We start from the raw sequence: 21,922 nt of genomic DNA, 5'->3' as shown, positions 1-21,922 counted from the left end.
ATGGTCGCACGTACGTCCTTCTTCTTTTCCTTTCTGTGTTTATGCGGTTGGCTTTCATCCGACGGAGGAGCCAATTTCAACAAAGGCTGCAAAAAAATTGAAAAATATTGCTTGTGGAAGCCACAGTTGATTTTGGAAGGCTGGAGATATATATGGACGGGAACGGGATCGCCAAAGTGACCGCTCACAGAAGGAATAACGAAGCGGCGAGATTTCCTAAAGCGTATGATTTGCTACGTTAGCTGAATGCTTTGCATCTGGAATGTTTAAACGCCTCGAAGTAAACTCACCTTGCATCGCTTGATAGTGCATCATTTGATGGGAAGCTTCTTGGATCATAAAAAGAAAAACTATTCCCTCCATGATTATCCATGTTGTTTTCAATGCCGCAGAAGCTTCACGCGAGAATAAAAACACCACGCGTGTTGTATTTCCGATTTGACAGCCCTGTCAAATGAATAACCGCAAACGACTCCTGACTGGCCGAAATTAATTACCAACTCGCCTAAGCTACCTGGTTTAGTGGCTTAAATTTAATGAGAATTCCACTGAAGTTTGCCGACTCGCTTAACTTTAAGCGAGTTGGAAAACGTAAGCTGGAAAACTAAGAATTCGGAATTCCGCCGGAGTATTTCAACGTCTATTTCTTTTTTATTCAAAACGACTCCGATGATTTCCCGAAGAATGTACGAGCTCCGAATATACTCCGATAATTAACCCGAAGATTATTCGATGGTTTCCGAAGTTACATGGACAGCCCTGAATTTTTGAAGGCTTGTCTTTTCAATTCTTCTTTTTTCTTTTTTCAAGATTTTTCCGAAGGGTGTACGAGCTCCGATTATATACTCCGAGGATTAGCTGAAAACTATCCGAGGGTCTTCGAAGTTACCTGGAGATCCTCGAGGAACAATCGAATCCCCGGCTTCATTTGTTTTTCATCGATTTTTTTATCTCATCTTTTCTTATTTTTAAGTATTAACTTATCTATTTTTTAACGGCCGTGAAACTAAATTATAAACAGCAAAATATTCGTCAAGTTATAGGTCAACATGGTCAGCGTCCCTTTCATCGACACCTCGATTATTCATTGAAAGGGTATAAAGAAAATATATCAATGCCTTAGTCAGTCCACCATTTATTCAATTACAATTCCGGGAAAGCACTACTTAACGAAAGCGATAAGCTCTTCCGTTAGAGACAGGCCTCCCTCAGTTCTCCTCAACAGACCTTGCAAGTGGCCTGTATGGAACCAGGGACGACGTGTGCACAGATATGCTACGTTAATATGGTAGTATCTTCTTTGTGCTCTTTCTAGCTTCCAACATTTTGTGCCATTTAAGTACAGATTTGGATACCAGTCCACCTCTAAACGTCCAATGACTGCCATGCTATCAACAGGTTGAGAGTCTTTTTGAAAGCTTCCTTCACATCCGTTACATTTTTAGCTTCATTTAAAAGAAAGGATTAGAATATTCAGGAATGATGGGTTTCGGCGGTAAAGGAAAACCTTGGGGCACGGATAGTTAGAGTAGTCGCATACCGCTAATCGAATGCTGCTGCGTACAAGACATCGCCGGCGACAGCCTTTGGCTAAACATAGATGTCGTAAATAACTGTGGTAACAGCCCTGGGTATCCATAATGATGATTTTGGCCAGCCCCTTCCATTGCTGTGGCCAAGTGAGACACCTCGCTGGTCAGGGGAAAAGTCTGATGCTGTGGCTGTAGATCTGATATTTTTATTCAAAATTCAAGTTATTAATTCAAGTTTTAACTCAAAAGAATTATTTCGCGATCACTTTTTAGACAATGGCGTCACTGATTAACGTATTTTACTGCATGCCAAGTCTTCACAAGGCCTGCGTTTTCGATCGTTCTTTGTTCTTCGGACGAGGAAAAAGGAGCGGGGTATCGGGGTGGTTAACTGTCCAACCGGAAACAAACTGACTTCAATTTAGCCAATAATCATGAACTTTTCACTTGGTTAATACAAAATCATAAAAATTCTTTCTTTTTGGCCATCGTACCTTGATAAGAAATAGCACACAAACTGCAGTTACAAACATGACAGTAACACGTATGTTGGAAAATAAGACTTAGCAAACTTTACTTGACGTTTCGTATGTTTCCACATACATCTTCAGAAGTGACAGTTAATAATACCCGTGGCGACTAAGTTTAAATTTAAGATAAGTAACTAATTAACATAACAATGAACAAAAGAAAAAGTTTGCATATACAAAGATGCAAACTTATACAGATAAAGCTTATCGCTGCTGACATTATCGTTTAGAGTAGGTTTCAGTTGTTGAATTAATGGAGTCTCCTTTATCTTGCAATGAGTATCAGAACGACCTTTTGTCTAATATCTCAAAGTGGTCCCATTTCATGTTGTGTGACCAGTTGACGTGACGTGGTTCGCGATAGCAGATGTATGACAGGCACTTGTGAGCCCTTTAAAATGTTCAGTTTTTCTGTCATGCAATCTACGTTTTGTTTTTCCAATGTAAAAATCCAGGCAGTCCCAACAACTAGCCTTATAAACAACCTTTAACATTTGGGAACGGCTGATCTTATCTTTGTACGGAAAAAAGGACTTGATGCGATGAGCGCTCTGAAAAATTACCATAAGATCAATGCAACCATAAAATCTATTAATGTAGGTTATTAATGCAGGTCTTAAGCTGTTTGGTAACAATTTTACTTTGCATCCCTAAAAAAGGTAAAACTAAGATTGTTTTCTTTTTGGGAACTGTGGTGGTTGGATTAATCGGTCTGTTTTGCTCTCTGCTCAAAACATCATTGATGTTGTAATTTACAACCCCAGCAGGATAACCATTCTGTAGCAACAACTTCCTCATTGCAAGATAAAGGAGACTATTAATTCAAGAACTTAAACCTACTCTAAGCGATAATGTCAGCAGCGATAAGCTTTATCTGCATCAGTTTGCATCTTTGTATTTGCAAAATCTTTTCTTGTTCATTGTTATGTTAATTAATTACCTGTAGTGGATTTAAACTTAGTCACCACGTGTATTATTAACTGTCACTTCTGAAGATGTATGTCGAAACATACGAGACGTCAAGTAAAGTTTACTAATCTTATATTCCAACATGCGTTTTACTGTCATGTTTGTAACTGCAGTTTGTGTGCTATTTCTTATCGAGACAAAACTCACCCTAAAATATTCTGTGTTACATAAAAATAGAACGGTAAAAAAGAATTGTTGAGGCGGATTCTTCAGCGTTTTCTTAACTCTTCATAGATTTTCGACCATGTTCATGGGAGCTCGATTGTTCCTCAGGCCGGATCCTCGGGTAACTTCGAAGTATATGCAGAGCTCGTAGACCACTCGGAAAATCTTCGGAGTTGTTTTAAATTAAGAACAGGCCTTAAAAAATTCAGGGATCTTCGGGTAAATTCGAAAACCCTCAGATAATCATCGGAGTATATTCGAAGCTCGTATACTGTTCGGAAAATCATCGGAGTCGTTTTTAATGAAAAAACAGACGTTGAAATACTCCGGCGAAATTCCGGCCGGATTCCTGATTCAATTCCAGCTTACCGTTGGAAAAGCAACTGTTTTCACGGGACATCCGCTTTTCGCTCACTAAGCGACCTGAAAAACCGCTCGTGGAAACACGGCCTATGTCGTATAAGATAACCATCGGTTTACGAGATTCTAGAATCAGTTTTAAAGAATTTCTTAGTTATCAAAAGATCATAGGGTGACACAGAAAGAGGCCGTGGGACGAGGCCATGAGATTTGTTAATTTTTTTTCTATTTTATTTGCGGATAGTCGTAGCGTTGACATGCAAAGCTATCTATTGAAAATTGGGCTGGAAAATCAATGACGTTTACATACAAAAACTCAGGATATCTAAAATCTTTAGACTTACTGAACACTGCATATCCTTTCTTCTTGAACAAACTTTCATAAAATAAAACGGGTTGTAACAAAACACCTGTCTATGCTACGGGACGAGAGTCACGTTTCACTAAAACAGCGCTCTACATCTGGTGCAAAAGTGGTTACACATTTCAGCAATAAGGAACGATTGTCACATTCTACCTCCTGCGAAAGAGCTCGTAATACGTTGAAAAATCGGCCACACATGTGATTCTTTCAAGTGACCAGCCAACGTAAGCGTACAGACATCTGCCTTGAAATGTTTACAGTCCCTTTTATTCGTTGTATGCCGAGTAAGTATAAGCTTTACAGTGTCTGTTGTTTATGTTTCAGATATTTATTTACTGAGAAGTGAATTTTGACTTAAATATATCTCTGTATTGAGACATCATTTACCCCTCAGCCAAATTAAACCAAAAGAGGATTGTCTATTGCCAGAAATTTGGGACAATATGGCGGAGGTTCTCGTGTTGCCAGCAAAATGGCGCCGAAACAGTATAAGAAAATGTGTGTGAAAAGACTGCTTTTTCAAAATAGCTGTCTAAGGATGGGATATTCTTTCGCTGCGTACTTGAAAATTGCAGCCTGCATCGGTTAAAGCTTCAATCGCTACGAAAAAAAAAATACACAAACTCTAGCCTACCTTTTCTCAAGGTATACGAGTAAACTCGTCATTCTGACCTCATTTTCCCATACAAACTCTTGAAACAACAACAAACATATGAAACATAAGTGTGAACTGCGGTTATGAGACGTATATGAGAACGATCCTTCGCAGTAAAGCACTATTTGAGCAATAGTGAAAATCAGACCTGAAAAAAATTTCAGGCCTGTACGGGATTCGAATCCCGTACAGGCCTGAAATTTTTTTCAGGTCTGATTTTCACTATTGCTCAAATAGTGCTTTACTGCGAAAGATCGTTCTCATATACGTCTCATAACCGCAGTTCACACATATGTTTCATATGTTTGTTGTTGTTTGATTTATCATCTACGGGTTTATATCGAATTAATTTGATGGCCTGCTCCCAGTTGGCTTGGTAGCTCAATTGGTAGAGCGCTGCACTAGTATCGCAGAGGTCAGTGGTTCGAATCCCGTACAGGCCTGAAATTTTTTTCAGGTCTGATTTTCACTATTGCTCAAATAGTGCTTTACTGCGAAGGATCGTTCTCATATAAAACTCTTGAAACCTGCTTCGATTAGGTGTTACAATTCTTTTGTCGTTGGAACAACCTTGTGAAGATTCGCAACTGCGTAGATCGATATGTATTCTGCAGAAGTTTTCTCAAGTAAATCGCTCGTAAACGGTCGAATATGTTGACCCAAAAATTTTCCTCGAGCCGGGAAACTATTCGTAATTTCACAGAGCTCAAAAGCCAAATACGCCATTTTTAAATATCCCAATTTTAGGATGGAAGAACACGAAAGATACAAGTCCTAGTAACTGCACAGTTTGGCCGCAATTTGCCTCGTTCTGACGTCTCCTTTGGCTTTCTGGGATAGAAGGGTAGCAGGCCTTTCTCTGGTGGGGTTTTACGAAAATAGAAAGTTACGTGATCACTTCATTTCCACCGCCGCCTTATTGAATTGTCTGTAATACGATATACCGCTGGCATTTCGTAACGGGCTCAAGATGTCCCTGATTTCTGTATATGAAGAGGCTCCTCCTTAGCTCTTTAATGACAAAAGAAATTACACTCGAAATTTTCTTGACTTTGTCTTTCTTTATTTGTTGGATTCTGGACATAAAACTGCGTATATCAGCGAATTAAAGCGCTAAATTTGTTCCTTTTTCTCCTTTATTTTCCCATTACAAAGTTCATATTTGACATGCGCTTTTTATACTGCTAGGATCGGCATAAAAAAACCATGGAATTATTCTCAGTGGTTGACAAAATTTGCAGAAAACTCCAAAAATAGTGCTCAGAGGCGTTATTATTATACGCATCGCTACAAACATTGGCGCCCATCTAGATACTGCGAGGCTTCTCTCACGGAAATTTCATTGGATGGAGTGCATTTGTGGGCATCTGTGCATCATTTCAGCATTAGTTTTGAGGATATAGGAAAACAATTTTCCACGGAAAGACAGAAAGAGCAAGGAGGAAGCTGTTGCGTTTATGACTCTTTAACTTAAAATTTTATGTAGCACTTAACTTTTACCGTCACGTTCAGTTTCCGTCGAAAACATTTTCTGCGTTTGCTGGCAGTGTTTGGATTTATTTTAAAAAAAAATTGCCTCTCTTTCTGAAGTGGCGGCAAACCACTCAGCATCTAAATTTTTTAGTGCGAGGTCATTAAAATGTAGAGCAAAATTGATCAGATCGAAAACACATAGTGGCTGTGGAAAAAGTAGTAAAGTTGCTACGGTTGCGGTTTGCGCGGAGACTCGAAACACATCGGAAAATTCCATGTGTTTGATAATGAAGAAATTTAACTTTAAAAATTAGATCTTGGGCAGAATGAGAGGAAAGGTTCTTTTTGGAGAGTTTCTGGTGTCATATATCAAGTCAGAGATAACCGTGCTTACCGTAGAGTCTTAGTGGCTCAGAGGAAGAGTGTCGGCGCGTGTCCAGAGTGATCACTGCGCGTGATCCTAAGCTCAGTACCACTGACCAGCCAGGACGCTAGTGAGATCATGTCCGCGTTGTAGGACGGATCAGCGGTAGCTCCTGCAGCGTTTTGCTTCTGGTATGCTCAGGGAGGTGCTATATCATGTGTTGCATAAACGACTGAGGTACCTACTGGAAAACCTTGTGCTTCAAAATTAAAGTGAAAGCTAAAATTTAAAGACATTCAACTGTACATGCTCGAATCTTCGAGCTTGAATGCATTCCATCGAGCATTCCCCGTTTTCAAATTTAACTAAATGATCATCAATTAAGGTTCGATGCGTCCTGTATTACTAGGAGGTTTCCTATGAACACTTGAGTCACCAAAGAATTTGAAACTACAGTACCGTACGTGGAAAGACCATACGAAATTTGATGAATATCCCCAAAATTAGGAGATGACGTCGATATTCAAACGATCCCTTCTACGAAATGGTTTATGACTCAGCTATCGTTCAATTCAAAGTCTCGATATATTACTGGGTCCTTTGCTAATTCTCGTTTTCTCTAAGCAAAGTACCGTTTAAGTTCACGATAAACCTCATCAGTCAAGCAATGTAACGTTTTCCCTCTCTGATACATCGTACTGCTTCAGCGTTTTCCCCAACAAAATTTCAAAAGAAAATTTCTCACTACCAACTGAAATAAATCGTACGTTTCAAGAAGCCTTCCATTCCTTCTCAACTGCCTCAACTCATCTCTTTACCTTTTCAGTAAAACTCAATCCGATCCAGATGTTTCTGAGAGTGTATGTTTTCCACTCGTTATCTTTGATTCCTCTTCTCATGGCCACAAGTCAGCAATGTGAACCCGCTGAGCAGTCAGAGAGTGGAAAGTCTCTTAAAGGCCACATCTTAAAAACAAAACTGGTACAAGGTTCGCACGAGTGTCTGGTGTTTTGCTACAGCGAGCTTACATGTCAGAGCTACAATTACGTTATAACTGATAAACTTTGCGAGTTGAATAACAGAACCAAAGAAGCAAGACCTGAAGATTTTGTCCAGGATGAAACAAAATGCTACGTACGACGGTGGAAGAACAGAAGTATGAATATAATTAAACAAAATCGTCATCATATTTTAAAAGATAAGTACAAAATGAAAACTTATCTAAAGCTGTAAATGTCTAGTTCCTTTCAGTTTTTGGACAATCGTTGCTAGCAAGAGGTAATGCTACCAGTTTGCCGTATTAATTCAAAATTTTCAACATATATCTTTTGAGCCACTCCAGGAGGGAAGGGGTTGTAATAGAGAAGGGGCGAAAGAGACAGACATATAGATGGACAGGCAGTCAGACACACAGACACAGACACACAGACAGACATACAGACAGAGAGACAGACAGAGAGACAGACAGAGAGACAGACATACACACACACAGACAGACACATAAACGCACAGACATACAGATAGACAGACACACCGTCTGGCAGACACAGACACAGACAGACAGAGAGGGCTCGTTTAAAAATTTGTCAAATATGACACTCGTTTGTTACATCAGAGCGCCTCTAAACTGAGCGTGGTAAAACCAAAGTCAAAGTAATTACATTGGCCAATCAGAAGAAGGAAAACTAATGAGAACAAGCCAATAAAAGTTCATTGTAAAGACAACGAAACAGCTGTCTAAAGCGTAGGAAAACGCAAGCAACCAAGTTGTGATTGTTTCAATATTGGATCGAAAGAGTGGCGCGAGTCTCTTTAAACCAATCACAGAGCGAAGTAAAACAAAACCAGTGTAATCGCGGGTTACCTTGCATTGAAATTGCTCTATTACTATATCACTGCATCAGTCAAAATGTTATTGATTCTTTCAGCGTTGTCATAGCACCGGGGTTAAGCCCCAACATATTCCTTTCACAATTCATAGATCTCCTGATTGAGTTGTTCATCAGATAAAAGCCTCACAATTATCAAAGGGGTATGAGGGGGGGAGGGGAGGGGGAGGAAGTAGGAAGAAGGGTAGAGGCTTAGGTGGGTGTCTTTTCTTTTCAAGCGGAGGGGGGAGGGGAGGGGTTTCCGGACAAGGGGTGCGAGGGGGGAGGCGAGTATTTAACTTTCGCTTCCATTTTACGTCACCCGCTTCATGGATTACCCGTTGTGAATAACATAAAATAGTTTTTTTTAAGTCCGTCATTTGCAATTCGAGTCAATCTTCTGAATCATTTACGGTCCTAAACTCACCCAGGGTAAATTCTTCCTGTTTTTTTTTTTGTTTTTTTTTTTTTTCAGTCCATCTTACCGAACTAATAATTGTTTAGAAATTTCTCTTAATTTGAAATTAAATTTTTTTATCCACATTTCAGACAATAAATTTCAATTTATCGACATTTCAGACAATAAAATTCAAGTGCAAATGCACTTCGAACGTTACTTCCGATTTGCCTCCGACTAACTTGGAATGGTTAGTCAGTGAGCGTCCTATGGAAATATCGACGCATTCAGCTGTTCATATGATCTGGTTCTTTGGGTACATTTTCGAATCAGGACGCCCTTTGATAACTCGGCTCCAATCTAGACGAGTTATCGTGACTCGCGGCTTCGCCGTTCGAACAACTGAGCACGAATGAGAGCGTACTCCTAGGCTAGATTCTAACATAAACATGCACGTATGAAATATAAAAAGGACTCTGAGACTTTCGAAGAAAAAATATCGAGTGAAGTAGTTTTAGCAATTCGTCATGTTTACCCTAGCGCAGTGGATTTTCCGTTGTCTGTCTTGACTGACGACCTGAAAGATGTACAATCAATTTGTCGCACTTAACTTTCTCAGAGCGTGATGTAAATATTGCTTCAGTTCAAGATCAGAAATGAATAACTATGCTATTTATGAATTGTAATAAGTATTTGGAGATAAGCTTGACTGCACTGACCTTCGTTTAATTTCATGTTGAGATCATTGTAATAATTCACGTCATTTCAACACACACAGAAAGAGAAGTGTTCTGGTTAAAGACAGATTTATTTAACAATTACTACGTGAATGGTGACAGCATTTGCATTTGAGAATTCAAGGTTAGTACAATCCTTCTATTTTTCTCGTAGATCTTTGTAAACCAAGTTCTTTCAGTTCACCAGATACTATTTCAGCGGAATATTGATTAAAACGGGTTTAAAAGTCTCTGAAACTGCAATGGAACGCTCGGTTTGGTGAGCAAAGAGCATGTGTTAGCTTCAGGTAGTATTTCATTACTGTTTTTGGTCCTAGTCATGGGAAAGTTGTAACTGCATTACTCGAAAGTCAGTGTTAATTTTACCGTTTCAAGTTTGCCACACCTGAAGATCTCCATAAAATCTTAACTACTTTTTCTAAAATGTTCTCAAAGCAAATTTCACAGTACTATAGAAACACTAATTTAACCTTCATGTCTATAAATACCTTTGTTAAAGGTCAAAGTCAGAGTGTGTGTTGTCTCGAAGGACGCCACACACTTTGTTTTGCTTCTTTTTGTCTGTTTAGTTATTGATGGGTAGTAATTTATTCCATCAGAATCGTTAAATTATCAGATTATACATTGCCAAGATTACAAATGGTTACTCGTTTGGAACCTAACGGTATTTAGGGCGCGTCAATACCAAGGAAGACTCCGATAAAAAATTGAGTTTGTATTTTTAGTTAGAAGTACGTCTCTTTCAGCGCCACGCATCTACTTCAGAATAACGTAGGTAAGCAGTATTGAATTCTAAATGGTATCTTAGGTAATTTCCGTTTTCGCTCTCGGAACATACAAATTTTGATGATTTCACATTACCGTTTTGCAAAGGAGGGCTATAAAACGCTCTCAGAACACGCAAATTTTGATCATTTCACGTTGCCGTTTTGCAAAGGACGGCATACAATCAAACGTATATTAAGCGATTACCCGCGGGTGACCGCTTGATACCGGTTCCATAGATTAGGGGTATTATAAAAAACGATGCACAAGGCGACTTTATTCCATAATTGACCGCTTAATGCACACAATCTCGCCACTTACTTCTGATTTTGGGAGAGAAACATGGTTTAAAATTTACTTGAAGGATTATTCTTAAATTTATTTGTGTGGTTTGGCCTTAAATGACCGTTCAAGGCAGGTAAACTCAGTTAATGGTCACTGCGACCGCTTGATATACATGAAATTACAGTGATTATTAAAAACAAATTTGGGACTTTAACAGGGTGACTGCTACGGTACGGTGCCGCTAATTGCAGGTTCATGTGTAGATAGCGTTTTTAAACGCAGGTGCTGACCTATTATTCTGCTCATTAAATATTTTGTTTTGCCACCTCCTCGTGCAAGCGTGGTTTGCCCCTTTTAATCATATACGTCTTTAAACGTAATTTATAGTGTGGCGGTCGGTGCAGAACGTCATAAGTTTTATCTGAGGTATTTTCCGCCTCACCCCCCTAAAAACAACAACAGGAAATGACAAAATTCAATGTCCTTTGGAAAATATGGAATCTGGTAAATGTTATTTTTCGGGGAGACTGGTGGGGAATGAATTCTGTCAACTTAAATCTTCCGCTGGTCTCTTCCACAACCATATTTTGGGCTGTCATGCACCGATCCAGAGCATTGTGTGATAGCTTAAAGCAAAGAGTCAATAATTCATCAATTCCTCCGGGCCGTGAGATTCGTCTAGCTTTAAATGTGTCCTAAATGTTTCGAGGCACAGGAAACAGTCATGGGCAAAGTCAAAAGGAAAAAGCGACTTTAAACAGTTCAGTCTTACATCACAAACTTTCGAACCTGTACAGTATCAGCTGCTTGTAGAGAGCATTCACCCCTCATTAAGCACTCTGATAATCACTGTTCTTGATTAAAGGCTACCGAACAAAAATATTTCCCTCTTCCTGTACGTTTGACGTCAAAGTGTCGTAAAACAAAAATGTGGCACATAAATCGTTGGCGTGTACAATGAATAAAGAGGGGGCTTTGGGATTTTCGGTTTTGCGGTTTTGACTGTTTTTTGGATCAGTTTTTGGGCCAAAAAGGTTCGGTTTTTCGGTTTTGATGTTCAGAGTGGTTTGCGGATTTTACGTGTTTTTGCATTCGGTTTTCGGTTTTCACGAAAACTCTGATGCGGTTTTCGGGTTTTCTTTTTGACCCCTTTAAAGATTAAAATGTAGTGGTTCTGTCAGGTTTGCATGCGGTTTTCGGTTTTGCTGCCTTTTTTCGTCCGTTTTTCGGTTTTGGAGGTTTTTCTCTCCAGTTTTGCGGTTTCCCAGAGGCCCCAATGCCCCCCTCAATAAACATTCACAGACGCACAAATTTCCTATGGTTACCTCATATTTGCGTCTTTTTTCCTTTAATGATTGGTTGGGACTAATCATAATTTACGTCGAAATCATAACATTCTTCTTATAGCTGTTTACCTCTCATCTCCACAGATCCATCAATATCAAAGCGTTGCCGTTTTGAGAGCCATCTTTTTGGATAATGCATCTATTGGGTAAGCCTTTTATGAAGATTATGCATGTTAAGGGTTTTATTCTGTGCTAGTCTTCTCTTTTTTTTGTTGTTATTTAAAGTCATGTATATGACTGATTTACTGCAGTTAAGTTTTCGTAAGCACTAAAAAGAAGAGGCAAACAGTGCATAAATTGCGGCATTTACACGACGATTCTAAAAGCCTACCTCACGCATTTTCTGCAAGTTACCGTGAGAGAAGTTACAGCGCAAGCTAAGGCTCAGAGTAAATTGAAAATGTACGTTTTTAACGCGTAAATGATTCCCTCTTGCAGGATTCTTATTTGTTTGAAGAGCGAGGGGAAAAAACAAGAAGTAGAGTCGATGAATGTCATAGAATTTCGGTATCCGCTAATGTTCGCAGACTTCTCGAGTAACAGCATTGAACTATCAAGGGCCCAACGGTTAGAGCGCTTGACTTTAAATCGAAGGGACCAGGTTAGATTCGAGCCCTGGCTGATTCACTGTAATATGTTCGTTACCTTCGAGGCGCGTCTTTCTAACTGGGAGTATTATTGGTAACCGGCCAATTCTCAGGAAAAGCTGACAGAAGTACTATAATAAATCTAGACATGCAAGGCTATGGGCCGGTTCAGTTTAATCAAACAAAGTTTAACCATTGTTTAACAAAACAGTGTTCTGAACTATCTTCATTTTAGCCGAAACTTTTCTCTATATATTTATTTTTGTGAACAGTGTCAACAGGGCCGAAAACTAACAGTCGAAATGACATTTATTTAATCAACTCAACCTTCCCATAGATTTGGGTCAGACCTCGTTTGACATAACCGGCCCTATCTCTTTTTAGATTAATTACATAAAGAGAACTCACTACTCACTTACCATGCTCAAGAGATGAGTTTATAATCTCTCGCTTACCATAAAATGATATACTGATTAAAAAACTATTGACTGTTCCAGGCCGCGTTTCTGTGGGCAAAGAGAAGAAAGAGTGGAATCAACTCCACACTGGCAAGAGACGGTGATATTACCAAAATGGAATCCTTCCTCTCTGGTGGAATTTGTACTGACTCGCAAGAAAAACACCATAAAACACCACTGATGATCGCCGCTTTTAATGGCAAGCTACGGGTTGTTAGATCTCTAATTGAAAACGGAGCAGATATGTCGTCAGTAGACAAAAGTGGGTGGAACTCGTTACATTTTTCCTCACAGGGGGGTGATCCTGATATCATTGATCTGATAGCCAGGTTAGCTGTATGCGCCGTTAATGATCGCTGCCGGAAATGGTAGACTTGAGATCGTAGAACTTCTCGTACGAAAAAAAAGCAAAATCGAACGTGAAAGACGACAACGGGTATGCTGCAATTGACTGGGCTTTGCACAGTCAAGAACCGCGCATTTTGAATTATTATTTTGCTCGACCCGCCCTAGCATTTGAAATCCAAAATTTTAAACAGTGCATGTCCGAATATTGCGATTTGTAAACAACGAATTCTAGGAAATAAATACATGTACCTGACAAATAAAGTTAAACAATGACAAATTAAGAGTGCTAGAAAATGGAATTCGTCTCATCATCTCAAGGAGTGTTTTGGCTCAGATATCACTGAGTAACTTGCACGTAACGGTTTGGCAATGTTTGCCACTCTTCTTAAGGGCGGTCTTCTCGACTTCCCATTCTTTGCTCGTGAAAAGTATCCAGGGCAATATTCAGCATTCATAGTCTGGTTATTCTACAATCCTCATTTTTTTGCGTCACCACAAGTTAAAATTGATATCTGGCTAGACCGCCGGTTTCGACAGCGGTCGAAAGTCTCGAGCGCGCTCACGAAATTCTCTCTTGCTACAAGTTAAAAAATGCACTTAGTCATTTCACAGACAAAATATGCAAACTTCACTTGGAATCATAGCAGTACTTTCTCTTCGACATCAATTTGCATATTAAAAACTTACTAAATTCCCCATTTCAAAAACGAGTGGGGGAGTGGGTCGAGTTCGCCGCGCAGGCTAGCCTGGGATCGTTACTCGAGACACAAGTCTCAAATAAACAAAGATTTGTGTCCCTAGTAACGATCCCAGACAAACTTGCGCGGCGAACTCAACCCACTACCCCACTCGCTTTTGAAACGGGGAATTGGAGAAAAGAATGCTTAAAATGCAGGTGCAAGTCGGGCTAAAAATTTCTCAGCGAAAGCGACACTTAACAAAAGAGTCTACCTCATTGAACCCATGACCTCCAAAATTGTGTTCTGAAATCTGTCTCTGGTCAGAATACCATAGAGTTATCAACGTGAATCTTAAAAAAAATGAGCTTTTTTATTTGCTTGCATTTTCACAAAGTTTTGTCAATTGTTGCTGCTTATAGTTACTGAAACAGGTATAAGAAGAGTGCCTAGGAATAGAGAGTGAAAGATGGAAATAACTTCCTGAGGAGAAAACTAACCGAATAAACTGTTTCCCTACCGCTTTAATTAATCTCGCAACGTGTCTGTGACGGGCGGTGAAACATCTGTCATGTATCACGACCAAATGTGATTGGCTATCACATTTCTAGGGGGTGTAACCTTAAATTGGTGGTACATCTCAGTCAACAAATTGCTGTAAAGCTCCTCGGTTTGCCCAACAGCTCAAAACATCGAAAGGATTCTTTTCAGCTGGTTTTTCTCGGACATGGGAGTTTTTCTCCACTTATTCCTTATCTGTGTGGTTCTTTCCCTCGGACAATTTCAGTCCTGCCCAGATGGTATGTTTTAAAGCTTGCATTTCTTGTTAGGAAACCTTTATTTTTCTGCCCTTAATTTTTCAGCTAAGCAATTTATTGAAAACAAAAAGGAAACGCACATTTTCGAGGAGTGAATTTCTCAGGTATAGAGGCCTGACTTACAAAATTGTCACTGAAGCTCATCGCCCATTTTAATGCGCTTTTATCTTGTGTTCATTCAAAAATATTCTAAATTCTATTTCACAACATGCACAAGAGTGTTTGCAAAGTTTTTAGTTATGACCAAACAATATCTGCGATTACTTACTTAGTCATCTTTTTTACAGCTTGCAGCCTCGAATTCTTTTGAGACACTCATTTGAAAATTCACTAAAGTTTTATCAGCGTCATCCAAAATTAATGAACATATTTTCGCAAATTCCGTTTATATATCTGGTGCTCACACGAACTCAAGGAAGAGCCTATAGTTAGCCTCGCACTCAGGGAAACAAAAGCTGATATATTAACTTGTTGGAAAGGAAATTTGTTTAACTCGAAAAATTGCCTCCCTTCTTTTTACATACTCCTGTAGAATGAGAATCTCTCTTTGGGTACATCATTATTCGCTGGTTTCCTATTTAGTTGACATCATTTTTTCTACTTCTCAAGAACATACTGCCGACAGGTGTTAAACGTATACCAAATGCGTGCCTTGTAAATTTTAGAACTCGGCATTCGAGGCATATCGTTTTCATCATAGCACCCTTCCAGTGTTATGTGTTACGCAATTTTTGGAAGCCCAATGAGTAAGTTTTTTCAAAGCTAATAAAAACAGAGAGAAAATTGAAATGCAAGCAAAGCAATTGTTTCCAATACTGCAAAATAAATACTGGCTGCGAATGAGCGAGGACATCAAAACTTCTTATACTTGACAGGTGACTGAGAGATTATGGATGTGTAACCATGAACATACTGAAATTAGTTTTATTTAACAACTCTTCATTACTGCATTTTCATAATTCAATCAAAATCAATGTGCAATGAAGCGACGGGAAGATTTTACACTTAAATAGCAGTTTTCAATGGTTTTTCGGATTTTAATTCTCCATGGACACGTTTTATCAGTTTGGTTGATATGGATAATGAGAAAAACAGAACCGAACAAAAACAAAATAAAGATCTTGGCGCGTGTATATCGTGAGAGGGATGCACGCAGCAGGATGTTTCCAGAGCACGTGGGTAGCATAGGAGTGCAGTTGAGGTGAGGCCAAGAGACATTTCAAGACCAAAGCTTTTCCCAAAGAAGTGCTGAATTCTTTGCTTGGAAGCGAAAATGAACGAGTTTCCTGCAATTATGACGCCTGCGGAGTATATTTAGCATGCTTAAATCATTTTTTGTTGTGTAGTATCGCTAAGTATTTTTACGAGCTTTGCCGTATTTTGAACGAGTAAAAATACCCAGCGATACTACACAACAAAACGTTTAATAAGTTATTCATTATCCAACACGCCAAATTGTTATATCAGCGCGGGCGAATTTCGCGGATATTTATTAAGGGCAGTGCGTGACGAAGTGTGCGAAGCGGAACAGAATTGGGGACTTTAAGCAAACCACAACGGCTACGGCCGCGAGAACGTGGAAAAACAATAGATCTAATTGGCACAATAATAGCTCAGCACGTGCGTGTAAAGACTTTGTACATTGCTTAGCCGTCCTTTGCAAAACAACAACGTGAAATCACCAAAATTTACTTCGTCTGCGAAGCGAAACCGCGGCTGCAAATTAATAGGGACCTTGAGAAACGACGGCGACGAGGACGTGCTGGGCTATTGTTCTTCCAATTAGATCTTTTGTTTTTTCACCTTCCCGTTTCCGTCACCGTCGTGGTTTGCTTAAGGTCCCTAATATAAGCAACAAGCTCTCGAAAAGCGAGTTTAACAACAGCTTAGACCTTTAGAATTCATGAGCCATGTCGCTATTTAACTTTTAATGATTTGAATTTTTAGATCAATGCCGTATATTAGCATTTCCAGCGACTCTGTCCTTCATGGGAGAACGTCTTATTAACCACACCATAGCAAACATCAGTGTGATTGACAGGGACACGTGTGAATATTATTGCAGTAGATAAAAAACGAAATATTGTTTCATTTTAACATGATGACACTTCACACATGAAAACTATGGCTTTCAAAATATAGAATCCGCCCTTGAATAGAAGCCGCCTTTGATTAAAAGCCGCCTTTGATTAGAAGCCGCACTATTTTCCTTTTAAAAAAAAAAAATAGAAGCTCCGGCTTCTACTCAAGAAAATACGGTATTCAAACGATGCCATAAACGAAACAGTATATAACTTAGCTATTGTTCAATTCAAAGTCTCGACACTGGGCCCTTTGCGAATTCTCGTTTTCTCTGAGCAAAGTACCATTTTAAGTTCACGATAAACCGCATCAGTTTAGCAATGTAACGTTTTTCCTGTGCGATACATCGTACTGCTTAAGCGTTTTCCCCCAACAAAGAAAATTTCTCACTACCAACTGAAATAAACCGTACGTTTCAAGAAGCCTTCGATTCCTTCTCAACCGCTTTAACTCATCTCTTTTCCTTTTCAGTAAAACTCAATCCAATCCAGATATTTCTGGGAGTGTATGTTTTCCACTCGTTATCTTTGATTCCTCTCCTCATGGCCACAAGTCAGCAATGTGAACCCGCTGAGCAGTCAGAGAATGGAAAGGCTCTCAAAGGCCACATCTTTAAAACAAAACTGGTACAAGATCCGTACGAGTGTCTGGTGTTTTGCTACAGCGAGCTTACATGTCAGAGCTACAATTACGTCAAAACTGATAAACTTTGCGAGTTGAATAACAGAACCAAAGAAGCAAGACCTGAAGATTTTGTCCAAGATGAAACAAGATTCTACGTACGACGGTGGAAGAACAGAGGTATGAATTTAATTAAACAGAGTCTTTATCATATTATAAAAGATAAGCACAAAAAAAAAAAAACTTATCTGAGGCTGTAAAACATCAATTTCCTTTCAGTTCTCGGACTATCGTTACTAGTAAGAGATCATGCCACTACTGAGTTTGTCGTATTAATTCAAAATTTTCAACAGTATATCTTTTGAGCCACTCCAGGAGGGGAGAGTTTGTAATGGAGAAGGGGTGATAACGACAGACACAAAGAATGAGAGACAGACAGATTGATGGACAGGCAGTCAGACACACAAACACAGATACGCAGACGGGCAGACAGACAGAGAGACAGACAGACATACACACACAGATAGACACACACAGATAGACACATAGACGCACAGACGTACAGATAGACACACACAGATAGACACATAGACGCACAGACGTACAGATAGACAGACACATAGACAGATAGAGAGGGCTCGTTTAAAAATTTGTCAAATATGACATTCGTTTGGTACATCAGAGCGCCTCTAGACTGAGCGTCGTAAAACCAAAGTCAAAATAATTACATTGGCCAATCAAAAGAAGGAAAACTAATGAGAACAAGCCCATAAGAACTCATTATAAAAACAACGAAACAGCTGTCTAAAGCGCAGGAAAACCCGAGCAACCAAGTTGTGATTGGTTTCAATATTGGATCTGACTGATTGAAAGAGTGGCACGAGTCTCTTTAGAACAATCATAAAGCGAGGTAAAACAAAACCAGTACAGTCGTGGAATACCTTGAATAAAAATTGCTCTGTTACACTGTATAACTGCATCAATCAAAATGTTACTAATTCTGTCAGCGTTCTCATAGGACCGGGGTTAAGCCCCAACATTTTCCTTTCATAATTCATAGATCTCCTGATTGAGTGGTTCATCAGATAAAAGCCTCACAATGATCAGAGGGGTTTGGGAGGGGAGGGGAGGGGGAGGAAGTAGGAAGAAGGGTAGAGGCTTAGGTGGGTGTCTTTTCTTTTCAAGCGGAGGGGGGAGGGGAGGGGTTGCAGAACAGGGATAAGTACTTTTAAAATGTAGTTGGCAAAGATATGAGCTTCAGAGCATCCCCGTTTTCTAACTTAATAACGTATCATTTGTAAGTATATTGTAGTCAAGGATTGTTAGATTCCTGATCATATCATGCGATTTAAAATGACCACATCAGACTTTTCCCCGTTGAAGATAATGCTATATGGCTAATAGAACTTAAGAGGATCAAGAGGGTCATCCAACGATAACCTTTTAATTGCTCCTTTTCCAAAGTCGCTTTAGGCTCCATTCCCGAAATGCCTGCCGAGTCATGTGGGGAGATCAAAGCCAGCGAAAAAGGGATTGCAGTCAGCGGTAAATTCTGGCTGGAGTCCCAGAAGGCAAAACTGAAGTCCAAGAAATTTCTGGTAACTAAATTATTGTTCTTTAATTATAGACAATACCCAAGAAAAGTTGTATTGTAAGAAGTAAGAAAGTTTGGAGTTTTGAATGTTTAGTTTTTTCCAGGTTTATTGTGACATGGTATCATTGGATCAGGCCTGGACTCTTCTCGCTCGATTTTCAAACAGTGACACCAAAAACTGGATGAATGACTCAGGATACTGGTGGTACGACAGTACGAAAGCTGCAGGAGAAACTGCTGATCCGTCCATCAACGTGGATATGATCTCGCCAGCGTTCTGGCTTATCAGTGGCAGTGAGCTTAAGATCACGCGCAGTGATGACTCTGGACACAATCATTTGTTGCAAACAACAGGGAATTGTCTGAGCGGGCAGACATTCCGCTCCAAAATTACTGGCTATGGTGACTTCAGAAACGGTTCAGTTTGGTCCGATACAAAGTGCCTGGGAAAATGCAAAGTTCAATATGGTGGACAGTACCTAACAACTGAGGGCTTTGGACAGGCTTCATGCAGCGGTGACCTGCAAGCTGCTGATGAGGTCGGCTTCTGGTGTGACTGGGTCTGGAGTGGTTCTGTGATCATGATTGGAGGAGGCGGGGGAAACTGTTCAAAAACCGACCACGGAATTGGAATAACGGTGGCGAAACTTCCCTCTTTTAAAATCATAGAAGATAACAGAATGGAAGCTGACTTTGGTAACGATGGATGGGATATCAAAACTAAAAGTTATTCATTGAATTTGTGGATTCGTTAATTTCTGCAATGTTGTTTGATTTGCTTTGCTTCTTCGAGAAGTTTTCAATTAAGTGTCGCGTTAAGGTATTTTATTGGCTGTATACTCTTAGAATTAGATTTTACAAGATTCCGAGGCTCTAGCTTGTCAAGAAAAACCTATCCATACTCGTGAGCGAAAACTTCTCTCTAAGTCTTAAACTCAATTCGGGTGGGTGAAAGCAGTGCGTGCGTCAATAAATGCTTCCTTTGATAAGATCAACAGTGATCTATTTCACGCTAGGTACTAATTAAGAATAAGAAAAATGTTCGCAGTGTTGAGTTCTAAGAGCTCGCAAGGTTCAATTCGTATATTCTTATGGTTCATTTCCTAAGCTTCGTGTTCAGTTTTTTTCACAGTCGAAAAGCCTACACAAAAATGGTCCCAGCGACCAATTAGAGCAAAGGTTTCATTAACCAGTGAGAACTGAAAGTGAAAGCAAGCAAACTGATCGAAGCGCGGGAAAACGCGGGAAAACGCGAAAAGTTTTGCGTTTGATTGGTTGAAAAGATGGGGCGAGTTTTCTGTGCCAATCACAGAGATGACGAAATTGATATAAATGAGGCTGATGAAACTTCCTTTGTTGAAACAACAGAGACAGATGAAACTGAAAACGACTTTGGAAATGAGGCTCGGCCCTTATCTAAACCGCTTGATGCATATTCCTTAAATCTATGGACTCACCAGGCTTTAGAGAGAACTTATCACGGTAACTCGTAATTACAAATTAGTTGCAGGCCTTATCTCGAAATATTTTAAACCCATAGGCTGTGTGCATGCTCTCCAAGAGACCTGGTTCGCTTTGCAAAGTAAAATTCAGAACTGGGGCCTGTGTGATTGAGCTTAAAGCCCGTTTCCATAAATGTTTTCAAGGCTTAGGTCAGTCTTAGGTGGTTCAAAGGTCATTTTTTAATATCTGCTGTATATTGCCGGAAATAAAAATTGTATGGTTTCCATAGCATACCTCTACTTTAAGACTGTGTTACTAATGGCAATCTGTTGTAGATAACAGACAGGACTATAGAAAACTTAAAATTTCCAAACGAGTTTATTAAGTAAGTCATCGGAAGATAGCCCATTGGAGCTTACTCTGTTAGCACAAATAATCGCATATTTATATGCCTCTTTTTTTAAGCGGATCGAGGCTGTGAACATATTATGTAAGATGGTTTCGATGGAGTTTACCGCTAGCCGTAAAACGGCCTAAAAATTAGCAGTTAGGCGTAAAAATTTACATATTTTAACCATTAGCCGTAAATTGGCCAAAAGTTTTAATCGTAAGCCGTAAAAGCTACACTTCTTAGAGACCCTCGTGTTAGGTTAGTCCAGTTTGCATATAGATCTCTCTCCTCTGGTGAACCTGATTAAAAACCTATAGTTGCGTCATAAAATGTTGAAATGTCCACTGATTACGTCACACAGTGCAACTTAACGGCAAAGAATCTTTGTCGAAGGGGAGAGCAAGGCATGCGGGGTCTACACCTGAAGGCAGCTCAAACAGATTGAAATACGGGTAGTTTTGCATGTGCTTATGTTCCACTGGCCGTTAAGGGAATAAAACTTAATTTCATGAATATGTGAAGAAGTCACTTTACAATGAATTAGCGAATATTTAACTTTCGCCTCAAGTTTACGTCACCCGCTTCATGGATTACCCGTTGTGAATAACATACAGTATTTTTTTTAAAGTCCGTCATTTGCAATTCGAGTCAATCTTCTGAATCATTAACGGCTATAGACTCACCTAGGGTAAATTCTTCCGGTTTTCTTTTCTTATTATTATTTTTTTTTTATTTATCTTACCGAACCAACACTTGTTTAGAAATTTCTCTTACTTTGAATGTAATTTTTTTATCCACACTCCAGGCAAAAGACTCTCAATGTGATGAATTAACTCTTTTAAAAATGCTTTGCTTTTGGGACCGAGAAATATTTCCAAACAAACAATAAAATTCAAGTGCGAATGCACTTCGAACGTCACTTGTGATTTGCCTCCGAATAACTTGGAATGGTTAATCAGTGAGCGTCTCATGGAAATATGGATGCATTAAGCTGTTCATATCATCTGGTTCTTTGGTACATTTTCGGATCAGGACGCCCTTTGATAACTCGGCCCCAATCTAGACGAGTTATCGTGACTCGCGGCTTCGCCAT

General features: G+C 39.5%; 1 protein-coding gene across 2 annotated transcripts; it reads left to right on the top strand.

The window, feature by feature from the left end:
• Positions 1-11,881: 11,881 nt before the first annotated feature.
• On the top strand, positions 11,882-21,342 carry LOC148737322 (uncharacterized). Of its 2 annotated transcripts, XM_088748692.1 has the most exons (5): positions 11,882-11,956; positions 12,895-13,184; positions 17,252-17,581; positions 18,866-18,999; positions 19,100-21,342. In XM_088748692.1, the coding sequence occupies exons 3-5, from the start codon at positions 17,323-17,325 to the stop codon at positions 19,748-19,750; spliced, it is 1,044 nt and encodes a 347-aa protein (XP_088604818.1). In that variant the 5' UTR covers positions 11,882-11,956; positions 12,895-13,184; positions 17,252-17,322; the 3' UTR covers positions 19,751-21,342. The 2 variants fall into 2 exon arrangements, with proteins under 2 accessions (XP_088604818.1, XP_088604817.1); XM_088748691.1 differs by lacking the exons at positions 11,882-11,956; positions 12,895-13,184 and adding an exon at positions 13,988-14,680.
• The last annotated feature ends 580 nt before the right edge of the window (positions 21,343-21,922 follow it).

The sequence above is a fragment of the Stylophora pistillata genome, chromosome 2, assembly GCF_964205215.1.
Source record: "Stylophora pistillata chromosome 2, jaStyPist1.2, whole genome shotgun sequence".
In the NCBI taxonomy this organism is placed as follows: domain Eukaryota; kingdom Metazoa; phylum Cnidaria; class Anthozoa; order Scleractinia; family Pocilloporidae; genus Stylophora; species Stylophora pistillata.
This window is presented reverse-complemented; position numbering and strand designations above follow the sequence as displayed.

Excerpts from the sequence above, each read along its gene's own strand:
- LOC148737322 (XM_088748691.1), top strand. The coding sequence starts at position 14,608 with ATGGGAGTTTTTCTCCACTTATTCCTTATCTGTGTGGTTCTTTCCCTC. Across the intron at positions 17,582-18,865 it reads ACGACGGTGGAAGAACAGAG|TCGCTTTAGGCTCCATTCCC; the intron begins GTATGAATTTAA and ends CCTTTTCCAAAG. Across the intron at positions 19,000-19,099 it reads TGAAGTCCAAGAAATTTCTG|GTTTATTGTGACATGGTATC; the intron begins GTAACTAAATTA and ends AGTTTTTTCCAG.